Here is a 19,534-nt window from a genome sequence, read left to right as displayed (position 1 = left end):
TTCCATTTTGCAAAAAAACCCCAATTTAACAACTTAAAATCTCTTGTAATCCTAATTCTGAAACATGCTATCTTATCTTCAGTCAAGCCAATTCTCTGTTCAAACCAAAGTTTTTATTATATTTAATGCTGTGTAGACATTTTCTTTTGAAGCCTTGCCCACTGGAAGAGCTTGGGTTCAGAGGTCTCCCTGCAGTGCTCGGCATGAGGAGCTGCCCCTGTTGCAATGTGCTGGCCAGCTCCTGGAGAAGGCTCTGGTGACACTTCTGAGCGGACAGGCTTTGACTCATGTAGAAGGTGATTTGGGGGATCCAAAAAAGCATGAGATTAAATAATTTAATCTAATTTTAGTCACCTTTATGTATTTTCAGTAAATGAATTTTTAGCATCCTTGTGTTTGCAAGATACAACTGTTCGCTTTGGTCATCCACACCTTCATGTTGTTAGCTCCAGATAAGACTCTTGGATCTCTGGGCATCTGTGAGAGGACATCTTTGCTGCACTTCAAATGGCATCAGATGTTCCTGTCCATGGTAGACAACTGAACCTTGCTCAGAAAGGCAATGTCTCCCACTTGCCTTAGGCGTCTCTTTCAGTGTGGGCTGGGGGAAGGTTGCCTCTTCCCATCGCCTATGTATCTTGATGCCTACCCTGGAAGAGATTTCATGGTGATTCAAGTTAGATGATTTAACTCTGCTTTCTCTGTTATTCCATATTGGAGGTAGTTTGAACTCAAAAGTCCTTCAGACCACACAAATGAAGGCAGAAAATAAGTTCAGAATAGCAATATTTAATATTTACATATATCAGTGAGGCCAGTGCTCACACAGTTGGCAAGACAGAGGGTGTTCCCCAGAGCACACAGACATCCCCAGAGCAGGACAGCCTGGAACAAGCAGATGGCAGCAGCACAGTGCATTTATTTTTCTGTGCTGGAGGTGTGCCAGTGGGTCTCTCTTCCCCTGCTGGTGCTAGCACAGCCAAAGTTGGCTTTACCCCAGAGGTGAGAATCAGGGAGTCAAAACTAAGGGTGAGGAAGGGCAGGTATTTAGGGACTGTGAAGAGATCATAGAGGCCCTGTGCTTATGGAGGAGTCTCTCTCCACCTGACTACATGTGACTATCCTTATTTCCTGCTGCCTCTTTAATTTTTTTCCTGGGTTGCTGTCTGCTAAATGTGGTAGCACTGTCCATGCTTCCCTGCCAGCAATGAACACGAGCTTTTTAAGCCACCTGGCATGTTTGGATGCACCTAGTGATGGATTTGCAATCTTCAACAAGTCTTATGGTTTCTTCTTTACAGAAGTTGCATTTAAGTTTTACAGGTTAAATTTCCTGCTTCTAGGGGTGAAACTATGCTCCAAGGTGCATATGCTTCTCATCTAGGCAACTGACATTTTCTTCTCCATTTTATATAAAGGAGAATGTGAAGTATTTTGCATGCTGCATTAGGGGACAGCACAAGCATCCATGTATGTCTGCAATAAGTGTGTTTAAAGAGCTTGCTCCCAAGCTACAGTGCAGAAAGATGAAAAACTTGGAGCCTGTTTTTACTCATTTATGTTTTCTCAAAGTGCTTTAAATATATTCAGGTTTTCATAGCTACCTATATGTATTCAGGATGGGTAAAGATTATTTCATGGTTTAGCTGACAAAGGAAAGACAGTTCATGACCAAGAATTAACCTTTGAGGAAGTCACTGAAATTGTGAGTTTTATGAAATTTCCCAGTCATGGACATTAGCTCAAGATCAAGAGCTTGCTCTTGAGTGATGATGGGGAATAATGCAGTTCTTGGTTGGTATTACTGTTGCTAAAATCTAAAGCTGATGTAATTTGCTGCCTTCAGATTGTAATCTTCCATTTATTACTAAGCTGCACATAATTACTACATATATCTTTGTTTATCTTTGGTGAGATAATTCTTTGATCCATATGCACTATTCTAGAACAGCCCTACAGACCTGTGTGGAAGTTAGTGAAATTCTGAGGCAGTTTTATGAAGGCAAAATTGGTGGTGAGGTTCTTCATCCTTTTGTTAAAGAAGATATTTCTGAACTCTTGCTGCAAACCCTACTGTCTATGTTGACCCAAATGTTCCTCTTAGGCTGCCACAACACTCAGATGCTCCTGAAGAACCAATTAGAAGTGCATTGGGCTTTGTCAAGGGGATCTGACTCCAGGGTGGCAGAAAGAGGCTCAAAACGGTGTTCTTCAGCTGCCTCTGCAGTGTCTCAAGCACTGCTAGATATAAGCTCTGCTCATACTCATTCAAATCTGTGAGTGCCCCATTCAAAAATTAATAGGAACAGACAGGTGAGCTCACGGTGGGGTTTGGGGAGGACGGGATGTTATTTACATCAGCCAGAGAGCACCTGCTTCATGAAGCTGATAAATGTATACATTAACAACAGTTCCATTTCCCACATACATGAGAGGGCGAGTGGTGATTGTTTATCTGAGGACTCTTGTGCTTTATAGACAAGCACAGCGGTAAGGGCCAGATAGATTAATGTTTTTGCCAGTACCTAAAATTTAGTGGGTATGTTTAGAGAGATGAAAATGTGGAGTCTCAGACTGACATGATCTAGCCCTTTTTCACCCTGACTTCTTTACAAAAAAATAATTTTGCCCTGTGAAACACCTGGACATTTTTGTTGTTGTTGTTGTCGTCCCATAAATAAAACAGTACAGTGCACTATCCTTATTGTATGTGAATCGGCAGTTTGGGGCTTGTCTTGGCATTTCTTGTAGGTCATTCACATTCCAGAAATATTTGTCTGAAAGGCAATGAGTGAAAGGTGATTAAGTTATATTCCAGGGGATATCTGACTTACTGCAAATATCTTGTACAATGAAAATAAACAATGAAAAGGAAGCAATAGTAATAAATGAAATTTGAAAGATGTTTTCTTCCATTCTGTAAAATAACAATTTCACTACATTTGTCCAATTTAAAACATCTCTACTTTTTTGTGTCTCACTTACATATGCTAGGGAGGGTCATTACACTTTGTCAAAAAGGCTTTTTAAATAGGAATGGAACCATGCAATGGGTATGTCAATATGTCAATATGTCGTACTGTCTGCTGTTTAGAAAAATCTGAGGACCAGGTTTTCCCTGACTATAATGTGACAGACAGAAAGAGAGTGTGCAAATGCATCTGTACTGCCCACAGGAGCTTGTCCAGGGACTGTGCAGATCTCTCAGCTCATGTACCATTACCAGAGCCTGAAAAATAAAACTGGAAATAATGTAAAGCACACTTTTACTGCATACCAACCTTTCTTCTCCTCATACATGTGCCACATATGAAGCCAGTGAGTCCATTAATGACTTGAATGAAACAAAGAATAGCTTCAATCACACCAATGATGAGGAGAATGGAGAAAAGGACGATATTCCAAAGGATGATGTTTTCAGGTTGTTTGCAAATATTCCATGTTGTCTGGTTAAACAAATAATTGTCTCTGTGATAGAGGAAAATAATTGGCAAGGTATTAGAAAGTAAAAACTTGAGAATGATTTCTGTATTTTTTGGCATTTTATTTTCTGAACTTGATTGCACAAAGTGAGTCTCAGATTGTACTATAATTGGTCAAAGCTGTTTATTCTCCCCAGAATTCCCTTTGCAGAGATGAAATTGATAATTAGGGAAGAGAGCCACATTTGTACTTTGTTGCATGAAGAAGAATCTCCTCTTTGTTGTATGGCAAAATTATGTTAATAACTAAAGAGAAAGGGCCATAATGGCTTTCTAAATGTGTCTCCACATTCTCCATTCCTGCTGTGGTATCTCAGCCCAGTCCATTCATTATCTCTAGCTCTGGCTTGAAGAGCATGGTTGTCAAGACTTACTTTAAGGATTCAGAGAAGATTTTTGCTTTGCTTTTCAGAAGTAGGTAATGCAGGCTGAATTCTTGATAATTTTATAGATTAATGTGTCCCAGTAAGGAAACATTTCCTTTTGGCTCCAGTGGGAGTCACAGCTCATGGCTGTTTCGAAAACATGGTGCAAATTGCACAAGGGGCTTGTGGCAAGCACAGTAGATGAAACTCAGGCAATTTGCTCAAGGATTATTCCTTGGTCAAAAGGATGAACAGCTGAAACGTGCTACTCAGAGAAATGTGGGTTTAGGTGTACACAGGGTGAACTGTCAGTTCATTTTGGAAAAATCCAAGTTCACTGTAAAAAGATAGGGGAGGGATCAGAGAAAGCAAAATTGGAGGAACCTGTAGGCCATACTCACTCCAGAGTGTCATTCCTGAAAGGGTAGAAGTATTCTCCATCACCTGTGTCACACAGAGGACCCCAAATCAACCCCAACAAAGAGATGACCACACAATATGCTCCTCCTGCGAATCCCAGCACAGACAGGATCACTGACAGCAGCATCTGAAAGGGAAAAGACCTTCAACATTGTGTGCACAGAAGTTTGAGTAGCAAGGAGAGCTCACAATGAATGAGAAAGAATTCTCTTTGTCTCTTACTTTATGCTGAAATTACTAGTGCTAATAAATTTGTGGGAACAAAAAATAGTTGACTTTTTCTGACTGTTGTAGCTGTTCTAGATGTTAAAGAACTTATTCCGAGTTTTATGCTTAAGCTATCAATTATGAAAAATCTGGTGAGTTTTCTTTCAAAAGCCAGTATGAGGCCAGTCCTGGATTGATCTGATCTGTATAATGTGCCTTGGCATTTCCAGCTCTTCACCACTCTTGGCCCTTGCACGAGCAGAAAAAAGCCAGCAAGTACTGAACCAGGTATGAAAGCAAGAGAAGATACATTAATTGTTTTTGCTAATTGATGGAATGCAAAAGAGCCTTCTTATTGCTGCTTTCCTTCATTTTGCAACACCATTACATATGATTACCACTTCTTATGTTGAGAAATCTAATTGTGCTGTGTGTGGCAACAAACCAGCAGTAACATCAAATTGTATGTAATGCACTCATGTTTTACATCAGCCTCTCTCACAGAAATGTTACCTTCACTCCAGTCTGGGGTAGTTTTCTAGTAATGAATGGGATGTATCCAGTTGCTGTTTGTCCATAGAAACAAAAATCCCAGGAGGGTCCTACTGATGGTGCATCTGGGACAGGCTTCCCAATAGTCTTGTTAAGAATCATTGTTTGTGGTTGTTCACAACTCTGCCAAGTGAGGGGAGAATCTGGAGCAGACTGATAGAGCCAGGGGAAGACCTGGAGCAGGGAGAAGGCAGCAGGCCTGCCTTAAAGCCAGGCAGTGGCATGACCAAGGAAGCACATAGAAAATACTGTCACTCATGACTCAGGTTTGAAGCCAAATATCTCAAGTCTCAATTCCCTGTTGCCAGCAAATACCAGGTGAAATCCACCAGCCCACAAGGCAGGTAGAAACCTTCTCCTCGTCCCACTTGTTCCACAGACCACTGCACTACAGAGTCAAATGGAAATATCCACCATCCATGTTGGAGGTTTTTGACAAAGCCTTGAAAAGGTTATTCGCTGTCTGAACATGTTCAAGCTGGTGAATGCAGTTCCAGCTTGCAAGCCAACTGCTTTCTGTAGAACCTTGCACTATGCTGATGTGTGAATTGGCTAATTTTGTGTGTTGTTTTGCTTATAAAGCAATCCTTGAGTTAAAAGTTGCTGGGATTTCTCATGGGATTTATTTAATCATAACCGATTAACAGCTCAGTCTTTTCTTGCAAAGCTGGATACTCTTTCTTTAGCCTTTATCTGCGTGTTGGCTGAATTGCCTCTTAGCAGAGCTCCATTGTCAGCAAAAAGTAGGTAATTTAGTCTATTGTCCTAGACCAAAACAGTGTCTAGTTTGTAGCTGATGCACTGTCTCTCACAATAAGATTACCAACCATGCCTTGTGGTGAAGGCAACTGATACTCTCTTTGAAACTCCTACCTATTCTGAATCACTTTTCCCATCTCGTTTTCTCATTTACTTCAACTGCGCATTCTTCTTCTTGGTTGAAGGATCTTAATTATGTTAACAATTCGTTTTAGTACAGTATAGCAGAAGAGGGCATCCCAAAGATATTTATGAAGAAAAAGTCAAATGGTCTTTTAGTATTACTGTTTTATGATGGCAGTTCTAGTAGTACTTGTCAGTGTTAACTGTGATGACTTTGCTCTGTCACATGATTGTCTCATTTGGAATCTGTTGACTGTATGAATAGCCTCATCCCAACTATTTCTCTGACTGTGTACAAGATCATCTAGACAGAGACTTTATTTGTCACCAAAAGAGGAGCTTGAAGTTTCTGCAGCTGTTAGATTGGCTCTCCTCAGCATTTTCTAGACATGCAGGGGTATTTCCCCATTTTATCTACCTATCTTGAGACTTTTCTGGAGGCTTGCCTCATAATCTGTGAAAATACAAGAATTTTATTAACCATTTCATCATCTCAAATTTTCAGCATTTTCCCTAGTACTTCTCATTGAAATATTTCATTTCCTCATTTGTGTCCTTAATTGCAACAGGAGGCCTAAGCTGGGATGCTTGAATGTGTTGAAATTTGTTTCCCATGATGTTGATTTGTTCTGTACTACTGAAAAGGTTTTGCTGATCATTTTGCTGATTTTCCCTGCTTCATCCTTCACACAATTGAATTTGTCCTTGGTGAGCTGATGAAGACTCTTAGAATTCATTCTTTGAATGTCTGCATCACCTACTTTGGTGAAGTTACCAAGTTCCTCTTGTCCCAGCTTGTGCTGCTCTTTATTAGCCTGATTCTTGTTCCATATACATTTCTTTCGTCTCTGTTTCTTTGCCTGGAAGTGATTTTTTTTTGGTTTTTTTTGTTTGTTTTGTTGGTGTTTTTTTGGTTTTTTTTGGGTTTTTTTAAATGGAATTGTTATTCTGTCTGGTTATCTGGATATCTTTTCTTAGGCTTGTTTGTTGGGAAAGCTGCTATGGCTATTCTTGTGCTACTAGTAACTCTTAAGAAAGATTTAGAAATACTGGAGTATATGTTTGCTGAATGCAATGAGAGAAGCTGTATTTTGGGTGGCCTTTTTCCTCACCACATCAGTGCAGTGGATGATTTCAGATGTGTATGTGTTAAACTACAAGACACTGAACCTTTCTAAATCTATTACTTTCCAAATTCATTATTCCATACTGCAAGGACAAAAAGCCCCTGATATATGTTTGTAAGTAGTAATTTAAAGTCGATTAATGAAAAATCTTAATGTAGCATGTAATCACCATGAACTGGAAAACTCACTGATGTGAATAAGAAGTATGAGAAACATAATAATTTTTATTACTGTTGAAGATACTTTGGCAGTGTGTAAAGGCTTTGATGAAGTCTGAAGCTATTAAACCAGGAACTGTGCAGAAAAAAATAGAACAGAGTCCCTGCCCTGAGGAAAATATTACATTTTGATTGAACAATAATTCTGATCAGTAATAATGCTTTAGCTTTTTTTTGCTTTTTTTTTCTTTTACTGTGACAAGCAATTCTGCAATTCTGAGTATTCAGTGTAAGTTACATTTTATACCTAAGGTCTCCAAAGAAAGGTTCCCAAACTAGCCTTTGAATTACAGAGGCTCCTGAGTAGTTCCATGAAGGCTACTTCTTTGCCAGTAGGTGGAAGTAGTTGGGGACCCCTTATCAGGTCCATCCTACTTCCCAAGGAGCTCTGGCACTTTGGGAGGTTGCTGATATTGTGAATGTTTGAACCAATCCCAGGAGTCCTCTGCTCTCCAGGGCTTCACACCATACCCTGCCTTGCATATACAGTCCTTATAGTCAGGACATCTGAGCACCTCTGCTGTGGATGTCTGTGCATTTTCTTCCACTCTTCACAAAGCAAATTTTGCCTAAGGTTTCTTCCCTTGAAGAAGCAGACCATCAGCTTTCATATCTCCCTGCTACACTCACCTCTTTTTGAATTTCTGGAAATCACTCTTCCCCAGGAGATGTTCAGGGTAAACTTACTTTCAGTGTTGTTCACAGCTGGGGAGTGAACCCAGCCAGCCTGAGGAAATTTGACTCTTGGCTCTGTAATATTTAGGGCTGGGATAAAGGATGGAGAAGAGACACCTGAGATGTTGTGTGAACTCAGCCCAGTTCAGCTGGATTTTCCCTCGTAACTTACCAGATTCAGTGAGTGCAGGAACCACTACAGTGGCTGTTTTTCATCACTGCTTTTTACATCACTCAAAATCAAGCAAAGCAAGTGGCTCAGGTACTGTTTGCAGGGTGTCTAGCATCTCACCCCAGCTCTGCAACTGGCCTACTTGGCCATTGTTAGCATCCTGCCTGTGCGTGTGACATCTGGTAAAATCAATGTAATGGCACGTCCCTTGGGATGTGCTTGCTGACATCCTAATAAAGAATGCTATTTCGTTATCATGAATAATGAATTAATTTAAGTAAAATGTTTTAAAAAGGCAAAGGTTTTCTCATCGGTCAGACTAAATATTAATTGAAGAGTACAGAAGAGACATGCTTTATTGCATGAAATCTCTCATTCCAGGCTGCTTCTGGGAAGGATGCAGACTCAAAAAAATATCTACATGAGTTTATTCTTGCCAATAAAGATAGCCACACAGAAGTCTGTGCCCAGGGTTTAGGGATGAATGGGGATGCCTTTATAACATGTTGCTTTATAATATTCTTAATTATCAAGGAAAAAAAAATCTCAGGCCTTTCATTAGATGTCAGAGAGCCTAAACTGCCTTTTCACATTTCACATGCATAACATTTGGGCACATGTGAGCTACTGGTCAGAACTGCAGGAAGCAGTGCTGGCTCCTCAGTGCCAGATGCAGCAGCTCAAGCTTTCAGCATGGATCTGCAAATAGGAGGCTTGTGTATGCCTACAGAGAAAAGCAGGGATGAACCTGTGGAAAAGCAGATTGCCATGGAAGGATATAGAGGAAACAGGACTCTGTGGAAGCAGGAGGAACAGGCAGCTGTCTCAGTCTTTAGGATTGCCTTGAGCAGGAGAAGCTGGAGCCATGTTTTTTTTACTTTATGTGATGCAGTCCCCTTTGTCCTCAGCATTGTGCCTAAGGGCTCCAGCACTGGTCCTGATTTCCCTCCTATCAGCAGCTGCAACACCACAACGTTCTTGTTGGCTAACTGTGCTCTCAGCCCCAGCCCAGGGACACTGAAGATCAAGCTCCTCTTCTACATTTCCCTGACATGGCTGCTGACAGTGGTATGATGGTTTGTCGCTGCACATTTCCACCTGCTGAGCACCCATTTCAAGATCTATTGCACAAACTCTGTAGTGCCACTTCAACACATAAATATCCACTTACCCCACATCTGTTAGCGCAACATCCTGCTCCACCTGCTCCCAGCATCATGAATGCTGGCAAAATCACCTGCAAGAAAAGCACAGGCTGAATTGGTGTGCAGTACGTCTGCTGGGGTGCTTTTTAAATTCTAAGAGCTTGGGCATCATGTTCCTCAAATGTAAGTCACCTTCTGACTCTTCTCTGGGAGTTACACCAGCTTGGATGTTGGTGCTGCTGAAGAGTGACTCAGAAATAAGTGTGGGATTACAGCTAGAATTGACTGGCAAATTACTGGTACATTAATTCTGACTGCTGAAGCTATACTGCTCTTTTCAGGGTATAAAAAAGTTCAGCACAGTATTGTTGGGGTTTTTCGTTTGGAAAAAATGTATCAGTTTTGAGGAAAGGTAATTTCTGCCCAGAAAAGATACATAGCTGGCCTAAGAATTATGTCAGTTTAAATTTCCTGAGCATTCTGCTCTGGATTATAATTAGGAAATCGGTCTTGAGCTTCCTGAAACAGATCCTTAATTTGGTTTTTTGGTTGGTTTGGGTTTTTTGTTTTGGTTTTTGGTTTTGGTGGGGGTTTTTTTGTGGTTTTTTGGTTTTTTGTTTTTGTGGGGTTTTTTTTGTTTGTTTTTTTGGGGTTTTTTTGTGCTAAAGTGGAAAACCTACAAGATGGGCTTCAGTAAATAAGAAACTTCCAGTTCACATCAGCTTTTTCCATGGTAATTATCAGGTGGAACTAGACCATTACAATGCAGTCAGTAACCATCTCTGACTCGGGATATAATGCTGCCTACAGACACTCTGGAGCTAGGGAAAGTTGCCTTTAGTTTGGTAGCCAGAGGGCAAGAAAGCTTTCGTGGGTCTGGCTGTGCAGCCAGCACACTCCCACTGCCTTGACTCTACACACCAGTGCTGGTTAAAACATCTCAAAGAGCAGCACAAGTAAAGGAGTATTTAAGAAAGTAGGAAATGGTTACCATAAAGTTAATGAAAGGAGAACCCAAATCAATCAGTCAATCAATCAGTCAATCAATCAATCAAACAAACAAACAAACATAAAAGGTGAAAACTGTAAAAATGGCCAGACTAGATGCTGGAAATATTTTTTTCTCACATAGGGCAGGAAGAGCAGAATGTCCATGATGAACAAAGCCCATGGAATTTATGTGTGTGAACATCTCAGCTGCACATTGTGGGACAGTGTTATGAAACTTACTTAGATTTGTAGGCTCCTAAATATTTTTCAAAGTATTTATTCTCTGTTGCCTTTTATGTGCACCCCAGAGGAACCCTACAGCACCTACAGTGGTGGCTGGGCCACATCTGGAAGCCTGCAGAAGTAGAGCATTGAGGTTAAAAAGGTGCTCCTCTTCCTGCTAAGAAGTCTGCTCTTAAACAATCACAAATGGTCCCCAAGGCAGCCTCAGCCCTAGTATTCTACTGTCTGGCACTCAGAAGAAGAGTTAGTATCTTTACCCATCAAACCAACACTCCTTTTCCTCCAGGGTCGTCATTTTTCTTTCGAGGTTTCCCATCTAATCGGCAAACACTATTGTGTCATCTATTAGCCTGGCTCAGGATGAAGGGTTTGCTTGGCAGCTTTCTTTTTATGCATTGCCTGGTTATAAACACCTGCCTTTTGACATGGGAATGAGAATTTCCTGGGTTTGGCTGTTGCCAGTAAAACAAAAGCTGTGTGTGAGCCATGGCTCAGTCAGGCATTTCCTTGTGTTGCACACAGGCTTTCCATGAGGAAAGAAGTTACTATGACACATAGAGCCAGTCTTACTCTCTTTACATCCTAAATATTTGAAATAAGGAAATAGAGAGGTATATAATATATAATATATAATATATAATATATAATATATAATATATATATAATATATAATATATAATATATAATATATAATATATAATATATAATATATAATATATAATATATAATATATATATAATATATAATATATATATTAAGAAATTGAGAGATGTGTGTATATATATATATATAATTTCCATTAGAGATTCAGCAGAGGAGGAGGAAAGGGTGGAGCTGGAGCTGGCTACTCGCCAAAGACTGCGCTGATGATCTATGTATCAGTCTACAGATGAAATTCCCAGGTGGAGGGAGGTTTACTGGTTCAGAAAGCTAAGTCAGACTGTTCTGAAGTTCCCCCCACAGTCTTGACTCTGGAGGCTGTGTCCTAGTTATGGGGAGATTCTCCAAGATCAGGCAACCTGTTGTCATGACTTGCCTCAGTTTCCTTTGGGAAGAAGCCAGGTGCATGGAGGAACGTATTGCAGCTTCATCTTTCCTCACTGTAGTGTCAGGATATGGACCAGACTCCAGTCATGGGATATCCTGTCCCTTATTTTCACTCCTTAGGACACTGAAAAGCCAATCTTAATTTTCCCATGCTTCCAGCATCTGGAAGATGGAGCTGACGATAATGCTTTCTTTCCCCTTACCTGTGGGCATTTCTCATGCTGTTTTCTGGAAAACCTGTACACTCAACAGCATTGTTTGTGGATCAATAATTACTCCTAATGCCGTGTTTTGAAGGTCAATGCAAATTTTTCCTCTCCTCTGACTAGCTGTTCTCATTTTTGATGTATGTGGTGCTGGCCACAGGCAAGTCTGTGTGTAAGCCTTAAAAGAAGGCACGTTTTCAATGAGCTGATGACGCTCTCTCTTCTAACATCTGCCTTTCCTTTCATTGAACGCCAATGACTCCTGGGCTTGCAGTAATACGAATTTTCCACAAGGTCTCTCATGTATTTCCACTTCTTCCTTCTACAAACTCATGCTTCAAGCTTAGCATGAGTAATAGGCCCAAGTGGTAGCCACAAGAAGAAGCAGAGAAGCTGCTGGTGGAGAACAGTTTATTGAATGATCTTATGCCATCTTTCTGCTTTGGGAAATAAGAGTATGAACCAGATCCACTGCAGGCTTTCCATAGACTTAAGCAGCAGCTGCAACATAGTCTGACTGTGAATGAGATTTACTTTTTTCTAAGTTAATTATTCTTAAACATTCTTTAATTTTTTGGCCAGCTCTGTACCAGTTTGCCATCTGTCCAGTACTGGTCACACACTGGTTAAACTGCTCAGCTTTTTAACTGCACTTGGGTAGATAATTGAAAGAGCACATAGGGAGCAGGCTTTCTGATGAACTGGAAAGATAAGTATTCCCCAATATGTTCCCTTCTAGCCATGGGTATTCACATAAAAGTGATCTTTCCTGAGACCTGGAATAGAGAACTAGTTATAGAAGAGCACATTCAAACCAGATCCAACCCAAAAGAAGGTGGGTGGGAGTGTGGGAACAGGAGGCATTCAGCTTATTAAGCCATTTGCAACTCCACATTTGTAAAGTGTTAGCTGAGTCTCGAACTAACACCTGCTGAAACATGTTTCAGTTTTTCCCTTAATATTTTTGTGAATTGTGTGTACATAAAGTCAGTCAGAAGAGTAATGTGGGGTTCAGACAAAAACTCACCACCTCCAGCTTAGGACCTCAGCTTTGCTTTCATTCTTGGAGGATGAACACTCATATAATTCTTCTCCACAGTGAGCAGTCAGACCAACTGCTTCTTCCTAACCTGGAGTCCTGATATTTATTTCAAGAATGTTTTGTAGTTCTTTGACTAGGCACTTTTTTTGCCTTAAATGCATTCTCTCAGTCACATACCCAACTTCTCATTTAAGCTGTTCACATGTTTATGCAAAACACATTTTTATGACCTTTTTTTTAACACAGGTTTTCTTGGCCCCAAATTTAAAACAAAACAGAACAAAACTCACAAGAAACATTCATCTCTTACCAGTATCCCAGCTCCCAGAATGCCGTGGAAAAACCAGACCAAATCAGTTATCTTGCTGAGCTGCAGTACTTGTCCATTTGGGAAGTACAGGAGAATGTTGGAGACTATGGCACATACTGCCAGTGGGAAGAGGGTGATACCAATGCACTTTGAACACTTCCCTGTGCACATGGCAGCTCTCTGCTCAGGAAAGAGACAGGGAGGTTTGGGTTACAGCAATGTACGGAGCACCAGATTTCAGCAGCTTTATTCTTTAATGAAAGAAGAATCAATTTTCTAGTAAGAAATGTTCCAGGTAAGACAGTCAGACAGTCCTGTTCTACAGACCCTGTTCCCTTCAGAGAATTTATTTAAAATTGAATTATTCAAAGCTGGGATGTTTAATTGATTTTATTTAAAATTGTAGGACTAAACCTGTGTTGGTAGGAAATTACCAGAGAGTTTCATTTTAGTTAATGGACAAGTGTCTGACCATTAGCAATATCAGTAACAAAACCATGACGCCACAAACAGATACCCTGGCTGGCAGTCAGGGCTAAGGCCTTGAGTGGAAAGGGAGGTGGATGCCCTGGATTTTCTGGAACCACTGTCTTGGGAAGATGATTTGAATTCTGTTGCACTGAAGGGCTCGAAGAGCAGAAAATGGCTACTGTTGTGGTTTAATGTAGTCTTGTTTTCAGCTGGGGAATGGTTCCCTGTGGGGACCTGGTGGAGACAATCAGCTGGCTAGTTTTGAAGGTTGATACTCTGTTAAACCTCTTAAAACACATTTTAAAACGTCGAAAAACACATTTTAAAACGAGCAAAGCCCGGGAAAGTCTCTCTTGGCTTCCGGCCTTTAAACAAGTGATTTGCTGGGCCAGCCCCATGTGGTTGGCTCGATTTCTGCCCCCTGAGAGGTGGTGAGCAGGCTGCTGAGTCCCTCACTGGGGAGCCTGCTGGGCCCTGTCCTGGTGGAGCTCGCCAGTCCTTTTTCCAGTGGTGCCACTGGGCCATGCCAGCCAGTGGCTATATCAGCGCCAGGGGCAATCATGCGGCGGGGACCAGAGGCAGGAGTGGCCCTGTCATCAGCACTGGGGGCAGCACCAAGGCCAGGAGCAGCCAGGAGTGGCCACATGGCCGCCACCATCCTGGACTGGGAGCAGCCACATGGCTGGGACTGCGTGGCCAAAATCAGTGCAACCAGGACAATGGCGCGTGGCTGTGGCTGCCTCGGCATGGCTCACAATGAACTTTGTTTAGCCACTTTTAGCCAGCCCTCCTGTGGAGAGAAGGACAAAATGGCAGCAGCAGCAGCAGCTTTTCTTGTTCCCAGTGCTCTGCATGAGGAAAAGCTCTGAGTGGGGCTGGCGGCCGGCACAGCTCATGCGGTGTCATCAGAGACCCCGTGAGCAGCAGCAAGAGGCACGGGGAGCGATCTCCCCAATGCACAGATCAGCCTTTCAGTGCTGCAAAACTCTATAAAAACTGTTTCTATTGATAAAGCTTGAGAACAAATGAACCTACAAACAACAATTCTCTCCCAAGTGATGAAAAGGAAAGGGTGAAGACACATAGAGAAAGCAGCATGGGACACTGAGGTCAGTAAAGGAGTCAAATTCTAGATGGGAAGATTCTTCTAATTCTTCATATTGAGAAAATGCCTTAGTTTTGGGCTGAAAATCTTTTGTAAGGCTATGGTGAAGATATAATTGATATATCAGACTTAGTTTTTTTCCCTGGAACCCATGAAATGCACTGGGGGGATGTAGAGTTCTAACTACAGCCATGAGAAGAAGCACCAGTGTTGAAATAAGCAGATGTTGCAGTAGCTGTGATCCAATGAGAAACCTGAACAGAGAAAATGACAGAGATGAGAAACCTTGCCCCAGCAAGAGAAGAAAACTTCTGTTCCCAGAGATGGATGAAGAGAACTTTTGTTTTTATACTAGAACAGCTCATCCTTGAAATAGTACCCCATAAGTTGACATGGCCCATGAAAGCAGCTTTGGGAAAGCTGCAAGGCATGGGGGGGACTTTCACACTGCGAATAGATTTTCCTTTCCCAGGGTGGAGAAGTCTCCATGGCATGGCAAGAGAGACCCCTCTCCCTGTAAGAACTGAACAAAGACTATTTTAGGGGTGGTAAACTGACTGAAAGTCACAGGTTTCATCTCTTCACATTGTCAGTGGGAAAGAAAAGAGGGTGTGGGGGGAGGAGAAATGTTTATTCTGATTTTCTTATTATTTTTTCTTTTAATTCTGCTAATAAAATTTTCTTTATACTCTTCAAAGTTTTGAGCCGGCTTTGCTCTCTTCCTAATCCTTATATTGCAGCAGAAAATAAGTAAAAAATTTTAGTGGGTGCACTGGCATTTGGCCAGCATTAGACCCACTACAGCTACCAAGGATACCATGTGAATATTCAACTCTGCCTTGGCACTGGGACAAGCAGGGAAACCTCCCTAGGGTGCCTACCAGCTGCATTTCCTCTATTTCAGTCAAAAACACTCAGCAAGAATTGGAAAAATATTTATTACTGTTTACTGTGACATGCTTATTCTGCACATAAGGGTAGATAAGAATGGATTACAGGCCTGTTTGGCACCCACCCTAAAACATCTCAGAAGCTGAAATCTTGTCTAATACTGTGTCTATTTGCTAAGGGCAGGCCAAAATGCCATCCCATCTAATTTTCAGAGACCTGTCATAGCATGCAGTAGCTTAGTAGTTCATAGCATTCAGGTTCTTTTTTTAAAATCAAAGAATCAACATAAACGAAGCACTGGTTGAGAGAGATGTCTGCAGGTGTCCAGTCCAACCTCCTGCTGAAAGCAGGACTCCCACCAACACTAGGTCACTGTGTCAGCCACAGCTGTGTGTAGCTGAGCTTCAAAAATCCCCAAGGATGGAGCCACCACTGCCTCTCTGGGTGACCTGTTGCAGGGTTTACCCAACCTCTTGATAAAAAAGTCTTTTCTCATGCCCAGTCTGAATCTCCAAAGCTATAAAGAGGGCTCTTGCTCCTCATTATATCATCTCACACCACTCCATCACCTCTGTCACACCTCAGTTTTTTGTAGGCTGTTATTTGACCCCTCTTCACTAAAGTCTACAACTTCAGCTCACACTGCACCCATGTTGTGATCTACAGCCAGAGAGAAAATCCTGGTCAGTACAAAAGTGGATCCACAGTTATATCTCCATGTCAGTGTGGGAATTTTAGACTACTGGGTCAGAGGTTATTGAACTTGTGTACTACCTTCAGCTTTATGGCACAAACAGGTCAAAACTTCTTCATAATGTTTTATCATAGCTTCATTCCAGCTCAAGACTCTCAAGACTTTTTCATGTGTATGAAAACACAAAATATCAAGCTGTGGATTTCTTTCCTCAGAGAGAACTGTCAGTTTATGACAAAGAAGACTGCTGTTCTGTGAATAAGTTACAAAATGCAAGAGAAGGAAAAGGACGAGGACACAAACCATTTCATGCACATGCAGATGCCTTTGCCTGTTATGTGCAAATAGGTTTTGTAATAACTGAGGCAGACATGTGAAATGTCCCTCAATTTATCCATGTGCATTGGCTAATCTGGAAAGTTTTATGACAAAGTTTGGTGTGGAGAAGGTATTAAGCAGTCTAGGAGCACAGAAATCAGTCAAGATTGGGTTCCCAAGCAAGAAAAAGGCCCTGGTGAAAGGTAGCTTGACGCCATTTGAGAAAGCCAGAGACAGGCTAAAACAGACTTTGGTGACAGAATGAAGACAGTGAAGATATAAGGTAAGATATCAGGTGAGATGTCCTCAGACCTCTTCAACTGTGAGGGAAAACAGAAAGACTTTATGTGGTGCCATATATTGCTGTGAAGTAGCTGTGGCTGCCAGAGACGACTTCTGAGTTTGCATTTCTATAGCAAAAAATTTGCATCGTTCTCTGCTGCTAAGAGTTCAACAAGAGCACTGTGCTTATATGCCTTTTCTTCTGAGCACTTTGCAGTTATGTTGAGCTTTATAATCCATCTTTAAAATAAGCTAACTGGCATTAAACTGTTCCAGATGGAATCATTTTTAACAGAAATACTTCTGTGTTTATGGTCATTACCTATTGTTTGCACAGTGCTCAAAATTTGGCACAGCATTTTGCAAGCCTCTGTAAAAAGCCCTAGCTCAAAGAGATAAAAATCTAAACAGACCAACAATGGGCAAGTGAAAGATGAAATGGGGAATGGGAATGGAGGAAAATGGAAAGAATACTGGATATCTCACCCGTCTTTCAAATAACCGATGTCTAGGTTGTATTTTTACACTGACTCTTGCCTGCCTGCTTTCCCATCTCATTCTAGCTTTAGTTTTTCCATTTTTTTGCCCAGCCTCGCCTACTTCCCCTCCCCAGAGAGCAGCAAACAAGCACAGGCACAGCCTAGCCTCCTTCTACAAAAGCTAAGCCTTGTAGTTGAGTTATAAGTTCTCTTCTGCATCTTTCGTACATCGCTGGAGGGCCCAGTTCTTGTAGGGCACAGAGCAACGTGACGCTGCTTCGGCTGGAAGAACTGGGGGTTCCTGCCCATTCTCCCTGACCTATCTCAATACCACTTCAAACTGCAGGGAGCACTTACCTAAACAACAATCACCAGACCTAGTGAGAGCCTCTACCACCAAAATCAATGCCGCTTGGCCACCTGTGCACATCAGAGGATCTGCATGTGTTATTACAGCTTAGGAAAACACTCTGGTTTGCCAGAAGCACTTAAAACACTTTATTAATTCACCAAAAAAAAGCACATTCTACAGCTTTGTTAAGCAAGGTTGCTAGAGCAAGCTTCTAATTTTTAGTGAGGTTTTTAAAAAGTTTTGCTTTTTAATGCTACAGTAAGCATGTAAATACTTTTGCTTACCTCCTAAACAGGGATAAGATGGCCTCCAGAGCTCCCCACAGCCGGCTTCAGGCTTTCCAGCTACTGTCTCCTGGAGCGTGGCTGTCTGAGCGAGGCACAGCAATGTTTTTGGGTGACGGCCTCTATTAAACAAATATCTTCTCTCTGAGAATGAGGAAATACCCCAAGTTATCCCTGGTTGGCCAGCGTGAGGCTGGCGTGTCACCCGCGGTTATTGATTATTTTAAGGCAGTGTTCCAATGGTCAATGCCTCAGCCCCCGGGACACGTGAATCGGAGCAGCGGAGACCTTTTTACAGCTGTAACCATTTCAACTGTGTGGAGTTTGGCAGAATAGGAAAGGCAGGAGATGGCAGAGGAAAAATGAGTACCTGTCAGGAAATGTGTTTGGAGCACAAGGTGGTGGCACAGCGAAATCTGGCCATTGGTGTGGTGTCATCTTCTGCACACCAGGCTGTGGCTGTTAAAATCCAGCATTGGCTGTGCTCCAAAGCATGCTCTTGGGAGAGTTAGGTGAGGAGAATGGGGATGGGAAGGGAAGAAGGCTCACAGTAAGACAGGAGAAAAAGGAGAAAGAAGGACAGACGGGTTGGGGAGAAAAGAGAGATGTGATCAAGGAAAGGAACAAGGAAACATAAAATCACACTATGCCAAGGAGGAGAGAGTGCGAACATGGAAGGGAAACTGAAAAATTGCTTTGGCAGTGGAGAAAACAAAGGTAGAACAGACACTAGGGATGGGTCAAGAAATGTAAAACACAATGAAGAGTATTAAGAAATTCAAACTGAACTGGAAGAAGACTCATACTGAGGAGAAAGGGAGTTTATTTTGTAAAAAAAAAAAAGTGATGATAATAATAACTGTTAAAATATGTCCAAACTTTAAAACATAGAAATATATATGTTACTTGGTTGGTCAGATTTGGCCCCAGTTGTGCTGGGAATATACCCAGATCCCTTCTTTCAGCTGAAAACATCATCTCTCTGCAGCTGAAAACATCATCATGCATCTGCATCCTGACCTTTCACCTTCATCCTCTAAACTCGCTTGGAAAGATTGGTTGTGAAGGGTGGAATTCATCCCCTGCGACTTTGGGTGTAGATGTCAACCTAGGTTGTGCTTATTTCTCATGAGAGAAACAGACTCTTCTAAGGAAAAAAATCACAATATCTACTTTAGGAATTACTGTAGGGGTAGGGTTACAGTAAATCATTAATGGTAAAAGAATCTCACCATTTGTTCAGATCTTGATGTCAGAATCAGTTGTCAGATGAATCATATCCATGAGGAATACCAGCATGGCAGAATGACTGCAAAAGCACCCAGAATTCTCTTCCTGGTTGCATATTTAATATAAATAATAATATCAAATAATCACTGACTCATTGCCAGTGAAAATCTTTAGTGATTTCAGAGGGATCTCAGGCAAAGAACCTTCATTAAAATGGTAACAATGGTAACAAGGAGGAGAACTGAACTAAGTCAATGAATCCAGTGCTCCAAACTTCAACTGACATCAGCAGCAACAGCCTTTAACCATGCCTTTTGTGGCAGTGCTTCAACCCCAAGGGAAAGG

The 19,534-nt window shown here is 41.6% G+C and overlaps 1 protein-coding gene across 1 annotated transcript; it reads right to left on the bottom strand.

Annotated features, from left to right (window-relative positions):
- Positions 1–18,063, bottom strand: LOC102107394 (transmembrane 4 L6 family member 1-like). Its single transcript, XM_005516195.3, has 6 exons — positions 17,960–18,063; positions 13,084–13,263; positions 9,272–9,337; positions 4,249–4,394; positions 3,282–3,468; positions 1–2,777 (listed from the first exon to the last, which is right to left on the bottom strand). The coding sequence occupies exons 2-6, from the start codon at positions 13,252–13,254 to the stop codon at positions 2,757–2,759; spliced, it is 591 nt and encodes a 196-aa protein (XP_005516252.2). The 5' UTR covers positions 13,255–13,263; positions 17,960–18,063; the 3' UTR covers positions 1–2,756.
- Between the last annotated feature and the right edge of the window lie 1,471 nt (positions 18,064–19,534).

Source organism: Pseudopodoces humilis, chromosome 2 (genome assembly GCF_049639895.1).
Source record: "Pseudopodoces humilis isolate 2021_Gansu_Grassland_sample_001 chromosome 2, ASM4963989v1, whole genome shotgun sequence".
Taxonomy (NCBI): Eukaryota; Metazoa; Chordata; class Aves; order Passeriformes; family Paridae; genus Pseudopodoces; species Pseudopodoces humilis.
The sequence above is the reverse complement of the archived record's forward strand: the minus strand, read 5'-3'. Positions and strand labels throughout refer to the sequence as shown.

Bases quoted from the DNA above. Each gene is read 5' to 3' on its own strand.
- LOC102107394 (XM_005516195.3), bottom strand. From the start codon at position 13,254: ATGTGCACAGGGAAGTGTTCAAAGTGCATTGGTATCACCCTCTTCCCA. The intron at 9,338-13,083 runs GTAAGAGATGAA...CTTTTCTTGCAG, and splicing joins TTCTGGGAGCTGGGATACTG to GTGATTTTGCCAGCATTCAT. The intron at 3,469-4,248 runs GTGAGTATGGCC...CCTCTATCACAG, and splicing joins TTCAGGAATGACACTCTGGA to AGACAATTATTTGTTTAACC.